At 53.4% G+C, this 17,329-nt stretch overlaps 3 protein-coding genes across 7 annotated transcripts in view; 2 read left to right on the top strand and 1 right to left on the bottom strand.

Annotated features, from left to right (window-relative positions):
* Window positions 1-17,329, bottom strand: part of LOC149341147 (retinol dehydrogenase 14-like) — a 243,055-nt gene that overhangs the window by 87,410 nt on the left and 138,316 nt on the right. The window lies entirely within an intron of this gene.
* The window catches only part of LOC149341148 (retinol dehydrogenase 11-like), a 49,894-nt gene that overhangs the window by 21,946 nt on the left and 10,619 nt on the right, over window positions 1-17,329 (top strand). For all 4 annotated transcript variants that reach the window (XM_089543028.1, XM_089543027.1, XM_089543026.1 and 1 more), the window contains one exon: window positions 5,028-5,239. In XM_089543028.1, coding sequence (XP_089399154.1) covers window positions 5,032-5,239 — 208 coding nt within the window. In that variant the 5' untranslated portion in view covers window positions 5,028-5,031. The remainder of the gene's footprint in view (window positions 1-5,027; window positions 5,240-17,329) is intronic.
* LOC149341149 (uncharacterized) lies at window positions 6,481-8,700 on the top strand. The gene has a single exon (XM_089543025.1). It carries the CDS (start codon window positions 7,240-7,242, stop codon window positions 8,572-8,574), a length of 1,335 nt encoding a protein of 444 aa, XP_089399151.1. The 5' UTR covers window positions 6,481-7,239; the 3' UTR covers window positions 8,575-8,700.

Genomic DNA, 17,329 nt, shown 5'->3' with positions numbered 1-17,329 from the left:
GACAGCGAGCCCAAGTTGCGGCTGCACGGCGCACTACATCAGTAGACGGGGCGCCGCCGGTGACAGCCACTCCACTGCGCCGCCGTCTCAAGGAGGCTCTTTCCTCATTTTTCTGTTTGCCTTTCGCAGTCGCCCCAAGCGTTCGAGTGTGACGCAGTTGAGGCTGACGAAGGGAGCACGCGAAGCGGAAGCACATCCCTCGTGTACAGTGCATTACAACGCTGGAGTGTGCTTACGCAAAGCGGCCCGCCGTCAAACTCTATTCTCGTGCTTTCCGCTCTGCAGTCTTCCTGTTTTGTTTTTTTACTTCCTCTTCTCCGTATCTACGCTAAGGCCCTCTCGCTCAGAAGTAATTTACGCGAGTAGGCTTTTCCTCTTAAAGCGAGAAACATACCTGTTAAAAGCGTTCGTCTTGCTACTGCCTGGCTATGCGAACGCACGGCGTCTGCGCGGCATACGGAATGGAATAGGATAGAAAGCTGCACAAGTCGGCCACTCATCGCTCTGAATGAAACAGGGCGGAGCAAGACAAAGGACAAAGAAGCAAGGGAGACGAGCCTGGACTCTCAACTATCGCTTTAAGAAGGAAACCACAAATTTATACTGACTAATCATGTTACCCGCGGTAAGTGGAGCGGGCGAGGTTTCTTTCAACCTCAGTCTACTTTCTGACTAATCATGTGACCGTATACAACCACCTCGCTGTCTCACGCCAAGCGCACTAAACTTCCCCCTTTTTTCCAACACATAATCATAAGGGGCAGACGTGGAACCATGTCAAAAAGTACTACCACGACACACACACAGCTCGTAAGGATTTTTAGAGCATTTTAACGCGACAGAGCAACCTAGTAGGGAGGTAGGTCACCTAGGTCACCTGACCCTGCGGCGTGTGAGCAAACCGCCCACCGTGGCAGGAGGCAGTTAAATTAGTGATTGGTCGCTCAGGAAGAGCAACCTTGAGCAGGGACTTGAGTACATAAGTTAGAAAAGAAGTTGTCTCCTTACTGCCACAGTTTCCAATCCAAGGAAGTCTGAGAAAACGCTTCTAGTTCGCACGGCTGCCACAACGTGCCGCGAGGCGCGTAAATCACCTCGGGAATTTGAACGTCCCACTGATTTTCTATGGCCGTCGGAAATAGTTGGTGCGATCTCAGGAAGCATTTTATAGGTAAGATCTTGCCGCTAGGAGGAAGATTCTGCCATTATAATTATCGTGTTCGCGCAGGATATCACGGTAATCTATTTCTTCTCAAAATTAGACGTGTAAAATATTCCCTTTGAGTTATGTGGATGTTTGTCACTGGAGGCCCACAGATGACGCCAGTAGCTGACGTCCTGGAATGCTGGCAAGCTGCGGAACAATTACAGATTAATTTCTTAGTCTAAAGATTATATGTTCTTCGGGAATACCATTCACGTTTTCGTACATCTGTTTGAAGACAGCGACTTTCGGAGGACAAATGATTCGTATAAACGACCGATGCTTGGGCTTAAGGAAAACATGTCTGTTAGATCTCCGTAAATATTCTCGATTCGAAGCGAATCATTCATTTAAATACCTCATATTGCGGTGCTATTGCGTTGTGGATGTTCGGTGTGAGCGTTAGTGAAGTTACTCTTGGTTTTTAACACAACCAGTTCTGTAATAGGGCGCTAGAAAGAGAGAAAGAGACTTTAATGAATAAAGGAGAGGTATGCCTGGTTATGGGCCTGCCATGCTACTCTAGAAGGGCGATAGTGATATATGAAGAGCGAAGCTTCAACATTCCGTTCGCCATACTTAAACATGCCGCATGAAATTGCTGCCGAATGAAGGCTTCCTGTAGTGTGCAGCTTTTGTCCGGGTTGTTTCAGTGCTTATTCAGCTGCGCAAACTGAAGTGCGGCAACTGTCTGGGAATTACTGGCCTGCTGGATTACTGGAGCACGTAGTACGCTGGAAGCCGGAAACTCAAAGTGCAGTGTATATATCTTCTTCTGATCTTGCGCTTTCGCCCACATGTCCGACTCCGGATTTTTTTTTTTAACGTTTAGTTTTAATAGGACCCATCCACTTACTTCAACCGACAGTGTGTACTACACCCTGGGGGGGGGGGGGGGGGGGGGGGGGGGGGGTTAGTGATTTTCGGCAAAGGAGTGAAGTACGGGACAAGCGTTTACTCCATCGAAAGCCGTCCGTATACAGCACTCCTTCACTTCTGAGACGGCGGAAGACGGCGGTGTGCTTGTACGTTCGCACGACTCTTCTGTATAAATCTGGGCTTTTCTTCACCAAAATGCTAGTTGAGAGTCAGGGTTCGTCTGTATGTTTCCTTCTCCTTTGTCTTGCTTCGCACTCCTTCGTCCACGACGATGCACGACGAACTGTGGGCTGGAGAAAGGTCGCTATAGCGCGCCGTGAGCAGGTACTGCGCATGCGCGCTGAACAAGACGAGCGCACCTTTAGTTATCCGACACATGCGGCAGCCGGAGTGGTGTCGTTCTCTCAGAGTAGTGCACTTTAAAAACAGCCCGTTCTTCGTGCCGCATAATGCCGCTAGAACGTCTGGGATATTCCGGTTAAGCTCGGCGAGTCACTGGACAGCCCCATTCCCGCTTCCTTCCTCGAGCGAGGCTTTCGCAGAAAGGACACTGTTTGTTTACGCGGCGAAGTTAACTAGCCAGGCAGATATGTTTAAGGTTTGGCGGAAGCTTGCGTGGGTGGAAAGATGGCAATTAATAAAAGTGGCGACAACCACGATGCATTAAACGTTAACAACGTCGATAAAGTTAGCTGCGTGTGAAGGCAGGGCTTGTGACAGACAGGCGAAGTTTCGTTATTTCTTTTTTTATGGTATTCTTTTTCTCTGCATTCTGCCAGTCGTGGTAGCATTTCGGCATTCATAGGATGAGATACTATTTCTAAAACGATCCCATACAAGCCTTCTTCTCAGAAAAGTATATTTGCTTTGAGATTTTCGCCCTCCGGCTTATTTTCGGGATTTTAAACTGTTAAGCAACAGATATCCTACAGTTGCCCTGAGGTTGATTTTGTTGCAGATAGGCGAAGACGTGAGAAGAATAAGCTACAACGTGTAGCGACGAGCAAAGGAGCACATCACGCATTATATGACTTCGTACTGGCTCATACTTCTTATAGTTGGGATTGTATACACACGTCTACCACGCTCCCTTTCATTTCGCTTGTATGTGTGTTGTGACAGTTTTGTTTAGTTAATTACTAATGACACGCACTATTTTTTGTTTGTGTCTATTACAATATCATTTCTCATTTCACTCCTTCACTCCGCCGCAGTAGCTCAGTGTTAGAACTCTATACTGCTGAGCCCTATGTCGCGGGTTCGATCCCGCTGCCGCGGCGGCCGCGTTTCAATGGAGGCTATATGCAAAGAGCCACTGTACTGTACAATGACAGTGCACGTTAAAAAACCCCAGATGGTCGAAGTTATTCCAGAGCCCTCCACTGCAGTGTCTCCCACAGACCATGTCGCTTTGGGTCGTCGAATCAGATTTGCCATGCAGTACACCAAATCATATATCTTAGCATTTCAATACATTTAGTTTAATTCGCTGGAGTAAAAGCCCTTGCCCGCCCAGCTTGTTACTTTGAACACAGGCTATTTACCAGCTAATTAGCATTATGCAGTAATACGTACTCGTTGTGTGGCATTTTTAAAAAGCTGGAATGGGCTGTTGTTTATGAGCTCTTAGCTCTGCAGTGAACGTAACCTGGCTGATGATGGTGACAACCATGGACAAATACTGTGGGATGCCTGGACGATACAGTTACCAGAACAAAGCTGGCTCCAATCTGTGGTCGTGGCATGTAAGAGACCACACGTGTAGCAGCCACTGACCGGCCACAACTCTCAAGAGCCTGCAAACATTGTCCGTATTTTAACTGTAATTACTAGTAAGTTTAAATGCGGCGCAAGTAGCACTTGAACTTGAGATGGCTTAATGTAGTGTTTTATTTCGGTTTCTATGCTTCGGGAAGATTTTTGCAGCGCAGCTTCAGTACTCTACTTCTGCGTTATCTGGAACGGAAGAATGGGATCGAGGTTCAGACGGTGTGGTCTGCTGTTGTTCCGCTTCCTATATTGTACGGGCCGAATAGAACAGTGAACCAAGCAACGACCGCTGTGTGAGCGCAGCACGAATGAATTATAGCGAAATAATTCAAGCTCTGCGTCTCCTGGTTTCTGCTTCATACGTGCGTGTACTACACGCTCAAGCACAAAGGAAATAGTTCGGCACTGAGCAGGGTCTAGTAGACTAGTATAAACACACTACAAATGCACAGCTTTGAAAATACATGTCTTCCTTCCACTTAGACCTCAAGCAGACGTTCACAGAGGGAGCATACGGTTTTCCAGAAACCGTCAAGTGATAACGGTACAAGATTTCAGGACAAAACCATGGTCATTCAAGGGACCTTAAGGGCCCCCTGAGACCGTATTCTATAAATTGTTCATTTTCTGTCATCTATTTCGCGTCCATTTCGTCCTCTGTCAACGGTCACTCGTGTATACTCGCGCCTTTCAAGCGTCTCGGGCAAGCGACCCAGCCATTGGGTGGTTGGCGACGAGACCTTACCATTGGCTGAAACTGGATGCAATATGTAGCCAATGGGGAGGTGCATCGCAGCGCTCTGTCAACAGCAGGTGACCGGATCCGAGCAATGGCTGTCATTGGCTGTGACATACAGCCAATGGTGAGGTCCGGTCGACAATCACCCAATGGCCAGGTCGCTTGCCCCAGACACTTGATAGCCGCGGGTATATATCTGAGTGACCACTGACAGAGGACTGCATGGACAACGGAAAATGGGCACATTATAGAATACAGCCCCAGGGTGCGGCAGTAAGGGCACCCAGGGGCGAGGAGAAGACCTGTAACACATAGTTACGTAGATGCGGGCGGTCTGGCCTCCGACATGCAACCCGCGCTCCGGGAATGCACACTAAGTCGACTAGTCATGCGCGTGCACTTGCGTGCTCTCAAGGGCGGTGGCGGTGTGCGCAGGCCGATGGCGGGTCCGATGGACGAGCTCGTGGCGGCGGCAGGGACCGGCCAGAACGACGCGCTGCTTCCCCTGTGGGCCGTGCTGGGCATCCTGGCTGGCGCCGTGGCGCTCACGCTGCTCGTCAAGCTGTACACGGTCCTGACCATCGGCAAGTGCTCGTCCAACGTCGACATGGCGGGGAAGACGGTCATCATCACCGGAGCCAACACAGGTGGGCACGCCAGCTGCAGCCCCTCTCAGAGGTTTCAGTCCCGAATAAGTATCCAGAGGAAATAACATTTTTACTCTCCCAAATGGAAAGGGGAGTTCTCAAAGGTGCTCATCGTGACTCGGCACTGCTTACAAGCCTCAGTTATGCTTGTTATGCTTGTTATTGCTCATTTATGTTATAAATAGTAGCAGTGTAAACAAATCGTTAGATTTAGATATTTCAAGCGTTCCTGCTTCCAAAACAAGCGAACGAAATCACGCACTCACTGGGCCTCTCGTAAAATTTGGAGGCGTCAATCTTGAAAACGATTTTATGCGTGAATTTCGAACGCCTGACTTCACATGGCGTCACGTGACTTCTCGAAAATGGATACGAATATAAGCTGCAGCCATTCGAGGCGCATTGGATTTCACCAGCAAACCAAGCCGGGACCAAACAAGTATTGCGCACACGTAGTCACCCTGTGACCGAATATGCTACTAAAAAATATTGATCTTTCTTCCGAGACTTTAATATTCGCGATTTCCGCAAATGGCGACCGGTTGGCGCAAATTTGGTATCCGAGAGCGCTGGCGGTTTGAAATTCCGTATCTGACAGCATATAGGGCACAGGGCTCATTACCCTCAATTTTCTCGAGCTAGTTCAAGGTGTCTTGAAACTTGGAAAAAATCACCTGGGCGCAAATAATTTCACAAGGACAAAAAGAGACGAGGAGACAACGGACAGGCGCCTTTTGGTCCTTGCGAAATTATTTGCGCCTGGGTGGTTTTTTCCAAGTTTCAAGATGCAAAACCAACTAGCCCGTCAACTTGCCTTACAGCCCAAGGTGAGTTAGAGCAAGGTTCATTTTCTGAAAGACGCTCTGATGGTGCACAAATCAAATTCGGCTGTTCCTACGGCGCGCACTCTCTTCTATTCCGTTGCTTCCTTAATATAGTTCCGTAACGAGAGCGCCAAGCTCGTTAGTTACCTATGGAGTTCACGGCCCCATGCATAAAATGTCCGCTGCCGGCTGCTATCCATCGATAAGGTCGCTACGTTGAGGCGATTTCCGGCAACAATCGCTATGTTAGCCGGCTAGTAGCGAGCCGGAACTTCAACCTCATTTGACTTCAATTTGTGAAATCTCATCACGGCGAATCCACCTGAACCTTTTGCGCGGAACAGAGTGCAGAAAAACTGAGCGCGCGAAAAAAAAAAAAAACGTTCTTTGCAGGAGCTCAAAAAAAGTAAATGAGTATACATTGTGGGGATACACATGAATCCCCTGCCCCATTGTAACGGCCGCGCGTAATTATCACGCGATGCTATGCGCGCGCCGTTCGGAAGGTTTGCGAGGGAGGGCACTCACGCCGCCCCCGCTTCCTTTCTCGCCCCGCCGCGACGTCGCTGCAGGGACTTTCCCTCTTTCCCCTTTCACAACGGAGAGACCTCCTCTCCACAGCCCGGGAAGGAGACGCGTTTCTCCCGAGGCTCGCTGGTCTTCTGGCGGGAGCCGTGCACACGCACGGATCAGAGATCTGCCACGGAGACCGCTGCCCTTATCGCCCGGCCACCGTGTGTGACTTGACCGCCGCGGGCCGTGAGCGAGGAACCACGCGAGGTGAGCGGAACCTTCTTCCCCCACATTTTTGCGTGCGTTCTTTCCTTTGTGTTTTTCACCCCCGTACGCGAGCGGAACATCCTCGCTCGTTACGGCGGTTGTATTGTTGCTGCTGCATTGTATTGCTCGGGAGCAATAAACGCTCCTCCGAGTAGCATACTCGTGTTTGTCCCCTCTGGCCCGAACCCGCCGTGGTTGCGACTCACCGCACCGCGGGTTGGGGGTCACAGCTCTGACTGCTAGGGCTGGCACGCTGGTGCTAGAAAGCGACAACTGCTTCTAGCCCTTTGAGCGTTACTACAAGAATAGACCCCCATATTCTTGGCGCCCAACGTGGGGCCAGAGGTGTGACAAACCGAGTGTCTGTGTGAGCGACTGCCGACACACAGACTAGCCATGGCGGCGAGCGGGATTGACATCCAGTCCCTGCTGTGGTTGTCCAATACGGCTTCTCAGCAGCAACATCTTGGCACGGCAGTAACAACTACTGCAGGTGTGTTCCCAGAGGCTGACGCTAGCCCCTGTGATCTTATATCGTTTGAGCCGAGCGGTGCTTCACACGACACACCGGCTCAGACGAGCGGCGACGCTAGGCACTTCTCGCCAAGCGCTATGCCGCCAGGTAGGGAGAGCATGGCGCGACACGTGCAATCTTGCTCATCCCACCTGGGCCCTCAGCCAGAACTACCTGGCCAGGCCCAAGAGGCTGTGTTGCGCAACGCCTTGCGCCTCATAGAGAGCCTCACGGGTATCGTGCAGAACAACCTGCAAACACCCGCTCCAGCGGCGAGTCCGAGGCTAAGGGTGGACCTTCCCAGCTACGGTGGCTACCATGATCTTGTCAGTGCCAACGAGTACCTTGAGCGCATGCTGACCTACCAGCAGGCGACAGGGCTTTCCGATGGCGAGATTCTGGCGCGTGTCGTGCCAATCTCACTGACTGATCAGGCTGCCCGCTGGTTCCGCCTTACTGGCTATCGGTCTCGCACGATGGAGGAGTTCCGAGCGAGGTTTCGCGAGGAGTTCTTGCCCGCAGATTACGACCGTCGTCTGCGGCGCGAGTTGGAGCTGCGTACTCAGCATCCGGACGAGTCCTTGCTTGAGTACGTGAGGGCGATGGACGAACTCTATCGTTTCGCAGACCCCTCAGCTTCAAACGGCGAGAAGGTAGAGCGTGTTACGCGACAAGCGCACCCTACCTTCGCAGCCTACCTACGAGGCGTACCGTTCAGGGACTTGGACGAACTCGCCTCGGCAGCCAAGCGCATACAGGCGGACATACTCGCCTCCCGCGCGTATCGGCCACCCCCGCCAGCGTCGCAGGCACTTGAGCCGCGATGCGCCTGGAACGGAGACACTTTTCGAAACCGTTCCCGGGGAGCCGAAATGGTTGCATTAAGTGACGGGCAACTGAGAAACGGTTGGGAACTGTCAGACCGAGCTCTCGACCCGTACACGTATGCTATGCGGTCAGCACACGCTGCGCGTGGCCAAGGTATGCAGAATCGGGACCGACATTCCGACCCGAGGACGCTAGACCAAAGGGCATCTGCGACGGTTCGCCCGGCAGGGAGGAACGGTCAGCCGGCGCGAGGCGACAACTGCCCCGCCCGGCAACGGCCGAATACCCTCTGCTACCGGTGCAACCAACGAGGGCACTACGCCCGGGAGTGCAGTCGCCCCGTGAACCGAGAGCACGCGCTTTCGGGAAACGAACGCAGCCGCCGGTAAGCAACGCTTCGCAGCCGGCGGCGTCAACAGCGGTGCTCAGTGAGTCACACGAACTCCTAGCCCCGCTGGCTTGTCGTTTGGAACCACCCAGCGACACGCCAGTACCGCTTATTGAGCTTACAGTGGCACAACGTAAGTTCATGGCATTGCTAGACACAGGAGCGAGCGCATCCCTGTTTGGCGACGAGGTATGTGAGCATCTCCGTCGGAACGGACTCCGACTGCGAGCGAGCAACCTCACGTTCCGATTAGCCAGCGGCACTGCGCACGCGAGCGGTGCCGCGCGGCTTGTGGTGCGGTGGGAGAAAAGAGTGAGGCGCCAGCGCTTCGCTCACCTCCCCGGCCTGTCGGTTCCAATTATTCTTGGTAGAGACTTCCTCGCCAAGACGGGCATTGTTATTGACGTCTGCAACGGAGGATATAGGGAGCGAGCATGTGGCACCCTGAAACCTTTCGTTCAACCCCAAAAAGCGTCGAGAGCACATTCGCTTTCCGATGCTTCGCGCGCAGACGTACGCAACGATCGCCCGAAAAAGAGCCTCGAAACGCCTTCGGCCCGGCTGAACAACCAGCCTGTCGACCGCGCCGAGAGGAAAAGCGCGGAAGGGAACCCCTCCCCTCCCGCGCGACCCCCTGTCCCCCCTGCGGTTGCACTCTGTGCCGCGGCGGCATGCAGGCCTCCCCACCCGCTGCTGGACAACTCAGACAGCTTGTCGGGGGAGGAAAAAGCGCGTTTGTCTCTGCTCCTAAACGAGTACGACGCCGTATTCACGGAGCGGCCTGGCTGCACTACGCTGGTTAGGCACAAAATTGAGACAGGCGACGCTGTTCCATGGAAGTGCAATCCTCGGCCAGTCAGCTTGGCTAAGAGGAAAGCGCTCGATAACGCACTGGACGAGCTTCTCGATACAGGCGTTGTGGAACGATCAAACAGCCCCTGGGGGTTTCCAGTGGTGCTGGTGCCCAAAAAGGATGGAACAACCCGCCTTTGTGTGGACTATCGACGCCTGAACGAGGTGACACGGAAGGACGCATACCCACTTCCGAGCATTCCCTCGATAGTGTCCAATGTTGGTGGAGCGAAGTACTTCACTACGCTCGATGCTAGCAGAGGATACTTTCAGGTGGAGATGACCCCCAGTGATCGAGAGAAAACTGCCTTCACTTGTCACAGGGGACTTTTCCAGTTTACCCGAATGCCGTTCGGCCTGGTCGGCGCGCCCGCGACGTACCAGCGTCTGATGGACCGTGTCCTAGGCGATGCAAGGTGGCACCACGCTCTTGCTTACCTGGATGACATTGTCGTGTATTCGGAAACCTTTGATGAGCACTTACGCCATCTCAGGGATGTACTGGAAAGGCTGAGGTCTGCGGGAATCACTCTGAACCCGAACAAGACCCAGATAGCGGCGACCCGAATAACACTGTTGGGGTTTACGCTAGACAAAGGACGCCTTCTGCCGTGCGAAGACAAGCTGCGGGCTATTTTGCAGTTCCCGTCGCCGGCAGACATAGGCGGACTGAGACGCTTTCTGGGGCTGACGAACTTTTATCGACAGTTTATCCCAGATTGCGCAGCTCTGCAAGCCCCCTTAACAGCGCTGTTAAGGAAAGGTGTGAAGTGGCATTGGGGACCCGAGCAAGAGGCGGCACTACGCCATCTCACTTGCGCGCTCGCGGAAACCACAGAGCTAAGGCTGCCTGACCTGAACAGGGAATTTGTGATCCACACGGACGCTTGTGACCTGGGCTTAGGAGCAGTCCTGCTTCAAGAGCACGGAGGTAGCCTGAGACCGGTGGCGTTCGCCAGCCGCTCATTAACTCCCGCAGAGAGAAACTATTCCGTGACAGAAAAAGAATGTCTCGCGATTATCTTCGCTCTGCGGAAGTTCGACTACTATGTCGATGGAGTCGCTTTCGTGATTGAGACTGATCACATGGCACTCACTTGGCTGAGACGCCTAGGCGAGCCGTCCGGACGCCTAGCGCGATGGGCGCTACTCCTCCAGCGTTACGACTTTACCGTGCGCTACAGGAGGGGCAAGAACAACGTGGTGGCGGACGCACTTTCGCGCGCGCCCGTTGACGGCTTGGGAAGTAACAACACTGCCCAATCCGCCGCGCCCGACAGCCAGAGCAGCGCGACTGCCGCGCAGCTTACACAACGCCCCGAGGGAAGGGACACCCCGCCTTCCCAGGGCGAAAGCGTGAACCACTTTGAAGGCATCAGTTCAGTGGTGAGCGTTTTCAGCAGAAGGGAGCTATTGGAGGCACAGCGGGAGGATCCATTTTGTCGAAAAGTGTTCGACGGGCTCAGGGAGCCGGGCGGCGCGGCCGCGGCGCACATGGAGGCAACTGGTATTGTTGTCCGTGCGGGGCGCTCGAACACAGCTGGTAATGCTGTGAGCGCGATGGATTCCTATCTGCTCGACTCCGATGGCATCCTGCTGAGATATATCCCCTCCGAGAAGGATACACACGAGTCCTTCAAGGTGGTGATTCCACGCACGCTGAGAGGAGCACTTTTACGCTACTTTCATGACACGTGCATCGCTGGGCATGCGAGTGGCCCTAAGACTTACCTCAAGTTGTGCCGCCTCGCTACCTGGCCTGGCATGAAGCGGGATGCGATACGCTACGCCCGCTCGTGCGACGTGTGCCAAAGGGTCAAGCCACGTGGTGGACGCCCACCTGGGCTCATGCAGCCGATCAATAGCCAGGGTCCTTGGCAAATTGCGGCTTGTGACGTCATGGGACCTTACCCCAGGACTCCGAGTGGAAACCAATATCTGCTCGTTGTCACAGACCATTTCAGCAAATGGGTGGAACTGTTCCCACTTCGAAAGCTGACGGCACGCGTAATCATGGGGAAGCTGATCGAGGTGTTCACACGATTCGGCTACCCCGGGCAGTTGATAACGGACAATGCATCGTACTTCACTGCCAAACTTTTCGTGGACTCCTGTGCGGCCCTTGGCATTAAGCACAGGAGAACAACCACGTACCACGCCCAGGCGAATCCCACGGAACGCGTGAACCGCAACATCAAGCACATGCTCGTTGCATTTGCGGAGACGCACATCGACTGGGACACCTGTCTCCCCGAGATTGGGTTTGCTCTCAGGTCGACCGTGAACCGCTCGACTGGGTACACACCTGCCGCTCTCAACCTTGGCAGGGAGCTGCCGAACCCGTTAGAACTTACTCTACAGGTTCGCAGCAACACCCCGATTGCGTGGTCGGCACGCGCTGACTATGCGACCGGGCTGCGCGCGAGGATGACGGAGGCTTTGGACAAAGCACGCCGGAATCTGAGCACTGCTCGGGCCCAGCAGAAAGCGCAGTATGACCGCTCTCACCGGGAAGTTCACTACAAACCGGGTGACCTGGTGTTGAGGCGCAGTCACGTTCTGAGCGATGCCAGTAAGCGGTTTTCTGCTTCTCTGGCGCCGAAATGGACGGGACCATATGTAGTTCGGGAGAAACTTTCCTCTCTCGTCTACAGGCTGGCGGACTTGACGCTAAGACCGACCGGTGGGCCAGTGCATGTCTGTGATCTCAAACCCTACTTTGACAGAGGGAACGAGTGGCCTGTGGAGAACACCCTCCCCCGCCAGCAGGCAGCCGCACCGAGACGCAAGGCTCGACAACAGAGCCCGGCGCCTCGTTACAACTTGCGCCCACGGCAGAAACAACTCTGACCAACGCGCAGGGAGTAATTTCTCCTGCTTAATATGGACGGAACACCCCTTCCATATTTCGCACCACGGCTTCCGGAGCAAGCACACGCTTTCTCGTCGGAAAAGACCGAGAGGGGTTAGACTAGCTCAAAAAAAAAAAAGAGAGTGTAAATTGGTAATGTAACTAGAAAGAAAAGACAGCCTTGCAGCCGCAGGCCAGCCTTCACAGCGTGCCCGGAGGAGAGCCAGCGGACGCCGCAACGACCGTTGCAGCTTCGAACACAGAGAGCCAGGCAGTTTGGAAGGCGGCCGCATTCCGGAGCCAAGAGCCCGCTGTCGCCACCAAGTTGCGCAGAAGAAGAACAGCTTCCGGTCGGCCGCGGGACGAGCGAGCGGGAATTCGGGGAAACCGGGGCCTGTGCCTACCATGGCGAAAACTGCAGCAGAGAGGCCGCCTTGGAGTCCCCCTGTCCCCGCGGCAGCGGCTTCGCCCGCAAGAGAAGCTTGGTGCCCCGCTGGGCCCGCCTCGCAAGTCCTCTGCGGCAGAGGAAAATGGGTCGGCGCGCCTTTGTCACCCCCCAACGAGAGGAGAGGAAAAGAGGGCGAGCCAAGAGCAAGCGGTTCATCCAGCTGACTGGGGGCCTGCCGTACGCTACGACACGGTGCGTAATTGCCCTGAGCCTGCCTGCCGCCCGCGCGTCCCGGCAAAGCTGCCCTGGCCGACTCACGGGACCTGCGGTCATCGACCCCCTTCAACCCTGGGCTCCGCGGTCGTCCATGGCGGTCGTCTACACTGCCTTCCTGCCCTGGCGTCCACGGCCTTCGACGGCGGCACTGCTGGCTGTGAGCTGAATCTTTTCTTAATTGGTTTTAAAGTTAAACGGCGTTCCGCCGGCCCCACTCGGTACACCCTTTGTGTGAACACGGTCTCTTCTTGGCCGTAGGGCAGTTTTAAGGAGGGGGGGATGTGGGGATACACATGAATCCCCTGCCCCATTGTAACGGCCGCGCGTAATTATCACGCGATGCTATGCGCGCGCCGTTCGGAAGGTTTGCGAGGGAGGGCACTCACGCCGCCCCCGCTTCCTTTCTCGCCCCGCCGCGACGTCGCTGCAGGGACTTTCCCTCTTTCCCCTTTCACAACGGAGAGACCTCCTCTCCACAGCCCGGGAAGGAGACGCGTTTCTCCCGAGGCTCGCTGGTCTTCTGGCGGGAGCCGTGCACACGCACGGATCAGAGATCTGCCACGGAGACCGCTGCCCTTATCGCCCGGCCACCGTGTGTGACTTGACCGCCGCGGGCCGTGAGCGAGGAACCACGCGAGGTGAGCGGAACCTTCTTCCCCCACATTTTTGCGTGCGTTCTTTCCTTTGTGTTTTTCACCCCCGTACGCGAGCGGAACATCCTCGCTCGTTACGGCGGTTGTATTGTTGCTGCTGCATTGTATTGCTCGGGAGCAATAAACGCTCCTCCGAGTAGCATACTCGTGTTTGTCCCCTCTGGCCCGAACCCGCCGTGGTTGCGACTCACCGCACCGCGGGTTGGGGGTCACAGCTCTGACTGCTAGGGCTGGCACGCTGGTGCTAGAAAGCGACAACTGCTTCTAGCCCTTTGAGCGTTACTACAAGAATAGACCCCCATAACATCTATGCCATGAAGAAACAGGACAAAATTGGCCCGTGCAGCGCATTCTGTTTACCTGATCTACGAATGCGTGATTTCTTCTTCGTGATTTTTAGCCAACTAAGCCAATTTTCCATCGCACATAGGCGCCCCCTTTTACCGAAATCAGTGAATGAAAAGTACACACTAACAATATGTTCGGCAGCGGCGTTCACAACACTCTGACTGCAAGGGCAAGCTTGACAAGTTTGCAGCGAAGCGCCGAAAACTTGGAGGTCCACCTGCGGTCGACACCGCCAGAGACATCTCTCACACTATACATTTTAGCGATCACAGTGAAATGTTACGCATCGTCTTTATTTCGCCGTGAACCCCGAGTGCGCGCTTTCGTGCCAGTATGCGGGACTATCTCATCAGTGTTTCATTTCTTGCGAGGACATGTCTACGTGACGCTGCAGGCGTCGTATACTTTCCCGGCGACTTCGCGGACGTCCACACCCGATGAAGGCAAAGAAGCGGTCTATCTTGAAACGACCTCATTCCCCCCTCCGTCATTGCACGTTCGGCTTACAATCGCGCGATGATTTCATTTTGCGCCGTGAAAGTGAGGGGACAGCGTCGACCTACATTTCTCTCGACCTTGCGTATACGGAGAAATGCGGTATGCCCGGAGAGGAGTCTTGCTCGATTTGCGCACTCGGGGCCGCGCTGACGCAACAGGACGCGTTCGGTGGATCCATATATAGCGCCTCGATTGCACGTCTCTCCCGAGCGGAAGCAGCCGCGAGCGCGGTTCATCGACACACGCGGCTCCGCCCGCTCTCGCTTAATGCCCACTCTGTGTCCAGCGCGAGCGCAAGCATTTTATAGCGAGAAGTGTTCCTGGTACGTCCATCGCTACAGTTTCTCGTCACTCGGTCCACGATCACGTGACCGCACCATGTACGCAGCCCGCACCTCCCGCAGCCTTCGTCGTCGTTGTGTGGGAAGAGCGATCGTGAGGCACCGCAAAACCTTCGAAGCGTCCCTCGGACGGTGCACATGAGGTAAAATTGACGTTGGTGATTGATAGCGCTGAATTTTAATGATCTATGTAAGAAGAATAAACATAGACAATTTTTTTTTCTTGCGACCAGGGAGCTTGACCGCCACTTTCACACTATCCGCGCCGGATGTGATACATGAGGGATGCAACTTGAGGTGTAAATAAAATGTCAGCACGATTGCTAAGCAACATATTTGAAGGTGTCATCTGGTTGAATACATGTGCAGGTTTTTGGGGCGAAAACACAACTTAACGCGCTTCTAACCAAAAAATTAGCAGAGGTTTAGCGTTTGTTAAATCTAGTTATGCGAGCGAAAGCTCTGTTAAGCATGGTTGCGCATGGTTTGGCCTAGTAAATCTTTTATTGCAAATTTTATTGCAAGATGAATACAGTCTTATAATCTGTGAAGTACTTGGCAATAGTTTCGACTTTGACAACAGTGATGTTAGAACTTCGGGGAATGGGCTGGAAGATCAAGTCTTGGGCAGAGTCCCATTGCGTGGTCGTGATGGCAGGTTCTGAAACCAGGTTTAAACCGCGTTCTTCCCATAGAAGTTGCAGAAACTTGGTCTCGGTCCTGGCATTATTGTTGAAATCGCCAAACGCTCACGAAGGCTGGTCTCTGAGCTCCTAGTAAGGCGAGCAAGAAGCTACGAAACGCTTGGCGTCTGCGACACTGTCATGCGGCTCGATGTTACGCCACCGATGATCAATCGCGTCGCCGACAGCTGCACAGAGACGGCTTCGCCACATTCCATCAGATAGAGGCATGAGTTCCACAGCCGGTATGTGTAGCTTGACGTGGATGGCTACGCCAGTACTTAGATCTTGGCTGGGCGGCGAGCAGGTCTGTTGCGCACACTATACACATGTTCAAACGGATTTCCTGTGAAAACTCTATGGTACCTGTTTGTATCGGACTATTCTGCAGCCAAGCGAATCGTATGGTCGGTCAACCGCTGGTTAGAAACACAGTCTCCATCGGTTCGGTCTCACCGGCAGCCGATGCTGTCTTTGACGATGAGGTCGAAGCTGCGGCAGAGGCCGCTGTCAATTCTTCTGTCGCCTTTCACGGGCACACTTTAGTTGTTTCTCTAGTCGAGCTTCTCGCTCTTCATCGCCTTCCGCAAGTAGTTTAGCATGGTTCTTCTTCAGTTCTTCTTACCGGTGAGCTATATCGATTGGGCGATCAGACTCAGCCTGGCGCTTGCGGCGAAGAGTTCACGCGCTAGGACCGGCGCGCGCTTCTTTCATGGCGAGACTGAGCGACCCAGCGTCTTCGAGCAGATTGAACCCTCGCCTAGTCACTTGGTACCACAGCGATGAGGCTCGAAACGAGCGCAGCTTCGGCACCTCTAAACAGCAGGTCGCGCGGTATGACGTCACTAGCCACACACCTGCTCAGCCGGCTCAATGTCAAACGCGCGCCGAACTTGACCTTGGGAGTTGCAGTGCGAAGAGTAGAGCTTTCGCTCTAAAATCATCTGCGTAGCTTGATCTCAAGGGTGTCATTACTTAATACGGTACCAACCAGGAATCTTGTGAGAAGCTTGACCGTGTGGGCGAGCTTGGCCAACCTGGAGAAATAAAATAAATATTGCCGAAACTGGGTTTCGAATCTGCGGAGGCGCGAACAGATCAACTTATCTGGTACTGCACCATAGCACTATGCTATTGCCGCAGCCGATCATGCCTCGTGTTAAACTAAACACAAGCTAAATAGAAAGAAAAACCATGAGCCAACCAGGCTAAACGCATGCTTTCGCACGTCTATTCGGTTTAACACCGTTTAAATCCTACCATTTTTTTCGGCAGTGATCAAATACGTAGGGAAATAGACAACAAATTTTTGCTTACGTGTTTTCTTATTTCGAACAATGCGTTAGATACTAATACTCGTGGATCACTCTATGATATTCGCCTACGACGACTAAATAATTTGTAATTGAATTTCTCCTTGGCGTTGCTTCGGTTTCGTTTTCATCAACCGAATGATGGCTGTGACGTGTAGTTATTCCCTGAGTCACGCGTGGCTGGAAAAAATGGCAATATAACTGCTTATACATCGTTTGTTTTCATTTCAGCTATTTAAGCAAGCTGGCTTGAGTGTTGTAGTTAATTAAAGCTACGTACCAGCGTTTATATTCCCGTTTTCTTTTTCCCCGCACGGGACCTAATGTCCAACTACGTACACGTCACAGCCATCGGGACGTGACCACCCACCACTCACCTACACACCTGCGCATACATCCACATCCACCTCCACGAAAACGAAACGGTGAAATCAAATTCAAACACGCAATGGCAATCGATCACTGCAAAAGCGAAATTAAACAATGAAATGCAAAACCAACACGACTAACGCAGATCAAATCGCATGGTCGCCAGTAATTTGTTTTCTTCAGG

This window comes from Amblyomma mixtum, chromosome 5 (assembly GCF_055824585.1).
Source record: "Amblyomma mixtum isolate Tamu chromosome 5, ASM5582458v1, whole genome shotgun sequence".
Classification (NCBI taxonomy): domain Eukaryota; kingdom Metazoa; phylum Arthropoda; class Arachnida; order Ixodida; family Ixodidae; genus Amblyomma; species Amblyomma mixtum.
Note: the sequence above shows the minus strand (reverse complement) of the source record. Positions and strands in the feature narration are given on the sequence as shown.